The 3,211-nt window shown below is 63.9% G+C and overlaps 1 protein-coding gene across 1 annotated transcript in view; it reads left to right on the top strand.

Annotated features, from left to right (window-relative positions):
- LOC116938015 (uncharacterized) overlaps positions 1-2,013 on the top strand; it is a 39,411-nt gene extending 37,398 nt beyond the window's left edge. Inside the window, exons 4-5 of the mRNA XM_076056584.1 lie at positions 1,020-1,258; positions 1,746-2,013. Coding sequence (XP_075912699.1) covers positions 1,020-1,258; positions 1,746-2,013 — 507 coding nt within the window. The remainder of the gene's footprint in view (positions 1-1,019; positions 1,259-1,745) is intronic.
- Positions 2,014-3,211: the final 1,198 nt, after the last annotated feature.

Here is a 3,211-nt window from a genome sequence, read left to right as displayed (position 1 = left end):
GACTCTATCCCGAGGGGCCACTTTTAGCCAGCCACCTGTGACAGGAGGTCATAGAAGGCATCTGACTCATCGGCTTTGCCTGCATCCCTCCACGGATGTTCATCTTCGGTGGGGGCATAAGTAACCACGACCACCATTCCTCGCCTCCGGTTGATGGGAAGGCGAGCGCAAAGTAGCCTGGGACTTACAGCTTCCCACACCTCACCGCCACGCTCCCACGCCCCCTTCATTCTTTTGTTCAAAAGAAGAGCCACACCCTGTTGTTTGGCAGTCTGCTGCCCCGAGTAGAGGACTGTCCACCCCTCATGGTGGCAGGAGCCAGAGCCGGTCCACCGGACCTCCTAAATGCCACACAGATCCAGGCGGTACCATTCCAGCTCCCGACAGAGGAGTGGCAGCCTCTCCTCCGCAGTGAGCGTTCGAACATTCCACGTGGCCACCCGTAGTGGCTTTTCGTTGTTTCTGGAGGAGCCCCAAGGGTAGATATTCAATCTCCTGGCTCCGCCAATTGGGGTTTGGCCAGGAGACGTCATAGACGCCTGGCCCCCCGGGGCCTCTGGCACAAGCTTATTAGTTACATATTTCAGTTTAAATCGTGGTTAGTGGTAATTAATTGAAGGTGAAGGGGTTACCAGCCCCTCGCACCTGTCCAGAGCCCCCGTTTAGCCCCTGTGGCAGACACAGGCGCCATGAGGGGAGGAGCCAATCAAAATTGGACCTCCCCCCACAGCACTGTCCACGACAGAGTTGCCCGTCCGGCACCGCGAGGAGGTAGGGGGTTGTTTTACCGGACAACCACCATCACCACCACCACCACCACCACCATCGTCACTGTTACCACCATCACCACCACCATCACCACCACCATCACCACTATCACCACCACCGTCACCAGCACCACCGTCACCACCACCACCACCATCACCACCACTATCACCACCACCGTCACCACCACCGTCACCACCACCACCACCGTCACTGTTACCATCATCATCACCCCTGCCCCCCCGGCCCTCCAGGTGTGGTTCCAGAACCGCCGCGCCAAGTTCCGCAAGCAGGAGCGAGCCGCCGCCGCCGCCGCTGCCGCCGCCACCACCACCACGACCTCCGGCGGTGGAGGAGGAGGCGGTGGAGGAGGAGGAGGAGGAGGCGGTGGAGGAGGCGGAGGAGGTGGAGGGATGAGCGGAGCCGCCAAGCTCACGGCCGGCAGCGGCGGCTCCACCACCACCACCACCACCTCCTCCACCTCCTCCACTTCGTCAGCCGCCACCTCTCCTCCTCCTCCTGCAAGAAGATCGTCGACAACGACGACGACGATGACGGCGGCGGCGGCGACGACGACCGAGTCGACCCGGACAGCACCGGCGGTGCCGTTTGTAGCCCGGGGCCCCACCACCACCACCACCACCACCTCGTCGCCTCCTCCTCCACTTCTTCCACCGCCTCCTCCACCGCCTCCTCCTCCTCCTCCGCCGCCGCCTCCTCCTCCTCCTCGCCGCCGCCTCGTCCACCGCCGCCGCCGCCTCCTCCTCCTCCTCCTCCTCGGCGTCCTCGTCGGCATCGTCGTCGTCCGTGCCGTGCTCGCTCACCGAGTGCCCGGGCCCCAAGGCCCACGCCGTCGACTGGGCGGCTGTCGCGGCCGGTGCCGGTGCCGGTGCCGGTGCCGGTGCCGGCGGCGGCGGCGGCGCCGGTGCCGGCGTCGGCCTCTTCGGGACGGGTCGCCACGCCGGGACGGCCCTCGTCAGCGGGGGCCTCGAGGCCCTGGGGGCCGCGGGGCCCTTCGCCTCGGTGCTGTCGTCGCTGCAGAGGCCGTGCGGGCCCCACCACGACGGGGCACACCAACATGGGCGCACCAACATGGGGCACACCAACACGGGGCACACCAACACGGGGCACACCAACACGGGGCACACCAACACGCGGGCGCACCAACATGGGGCACACCAACATGGGGCGCACCAACACGGGGCCAACAAATCGCTCGGAGTTCACGGCAAGGGGGGCCTCTTTTGAGAGCGCGGTCGGAGGGCTGTTGGAGCTGTTGGAGTTGGGGAGGGGGGGGGGCTGGCGGGGGGAGGGGGGCTGGGGGGGAGGGGCTGGCGGGGGAGGGGGGGGTGTGGGGGGAGGGGCTGGGGGGAGGGGCTGGGGGGGAGGGGGGTGAGATGCGAGGAGACGGAGTGAACGGGGCCTTGTCTCCTTTACTCTCACTCCTCCAATTTTAAATTTCCTTGGATTGCGTGTGTGTGTGTGTGTGGGGGGGGGGTAGGTGAGGGGGGCAGGGCTGGGGGGGCAGGGCTGGGGGGCTGGGGGGGGGGGCTGGGGGGGGGTGAGTTACGAGGGGACGGAGTGAAGAGGGCTGTCTCCTCTCTTCCTACTCCTCCAAGTTTCATTTCCTTGCCTTGTGTGTGTGTGTGTAGGGGGGGGGGGGCACGGTGGGTTCTATTCATCTATTAACTCAGGATGGGGGGCTAGGTGGGGGGGGGGGCTGAGTGAGAGAGATGCGAGGAGACGGAGCGAACGGGCCGAGGTGGTTCGGAACGAGTGGATGCCGCTCTCATTTCTCGTGGGCTGAGCGGAGCAATTTGAAGTGTCCCTCTCTGTCTCTCACTCACTCACTCCTCTCAGCTCCATTCCCTCGACTCGTGTGGTAAGGGAGAGACGGGGGGGGGGCTGATGAGAGAGAGAGAGACGCAGACTCCCAAGTATACAGCGGCAAGCGTTGTTAGGGTCCGGGATAGAACCCACGACCTCCTGCGTACCAGGCGAGGTAGTCAACATCTCTCAGTGTCTGGGATTGAACCCACAACCCTCCTGCGTACCAGGCGAGGTAGTCAACATCTCTCAGTGTCTGGGATTGAACCCACGACCTCCTGCGTACCAGGCGAGGTAGTCAACATCTCTCAGTGTCTGGGATTGAACCCACGACCTCCTGCGTACAGGCGAGGTAGTCAGCATCTCTCAGTGTCTGGGATTGAACCCACAACCTCCTGCGTACAGGCGAGGTAGTCAACATCTCTCAGTGTCAGGGATTGAACCCACGACCTCCATTGGGTTCAGTGTTAATCACTGGGGGGCTCACAGAGCCAGACTAAGGCTGCCCCACAGGGTTCAGTGTTAATCACTGGGGGGCTCACAGAGCCAGACTAAGGCTCCCCCCATAGGGTTCAATGTTAATCACTGGGGGGCTCACAGAGACAGACTAAGGCTCCCC

Source organism: Petromyzon marinus, chromosome 76, assembly GCF_048934315.1.
Source record: "Petromyzon marinus isolate PM22_M1 ecotype Great Lakes invasive population chromosome 76, UKy_Petmar_22M1.pri1.0, whole genome shotgun sequence".
NCBI lineage: Eukaryota > Metazoa > Chordata > Hyperoartia > Petromyzontiformes > Petromyzontidae > Petromyzon > Petromyzon marinus.
This window is presented reverse-complemented; position numbering and strand designations above follow the sequence as displayed.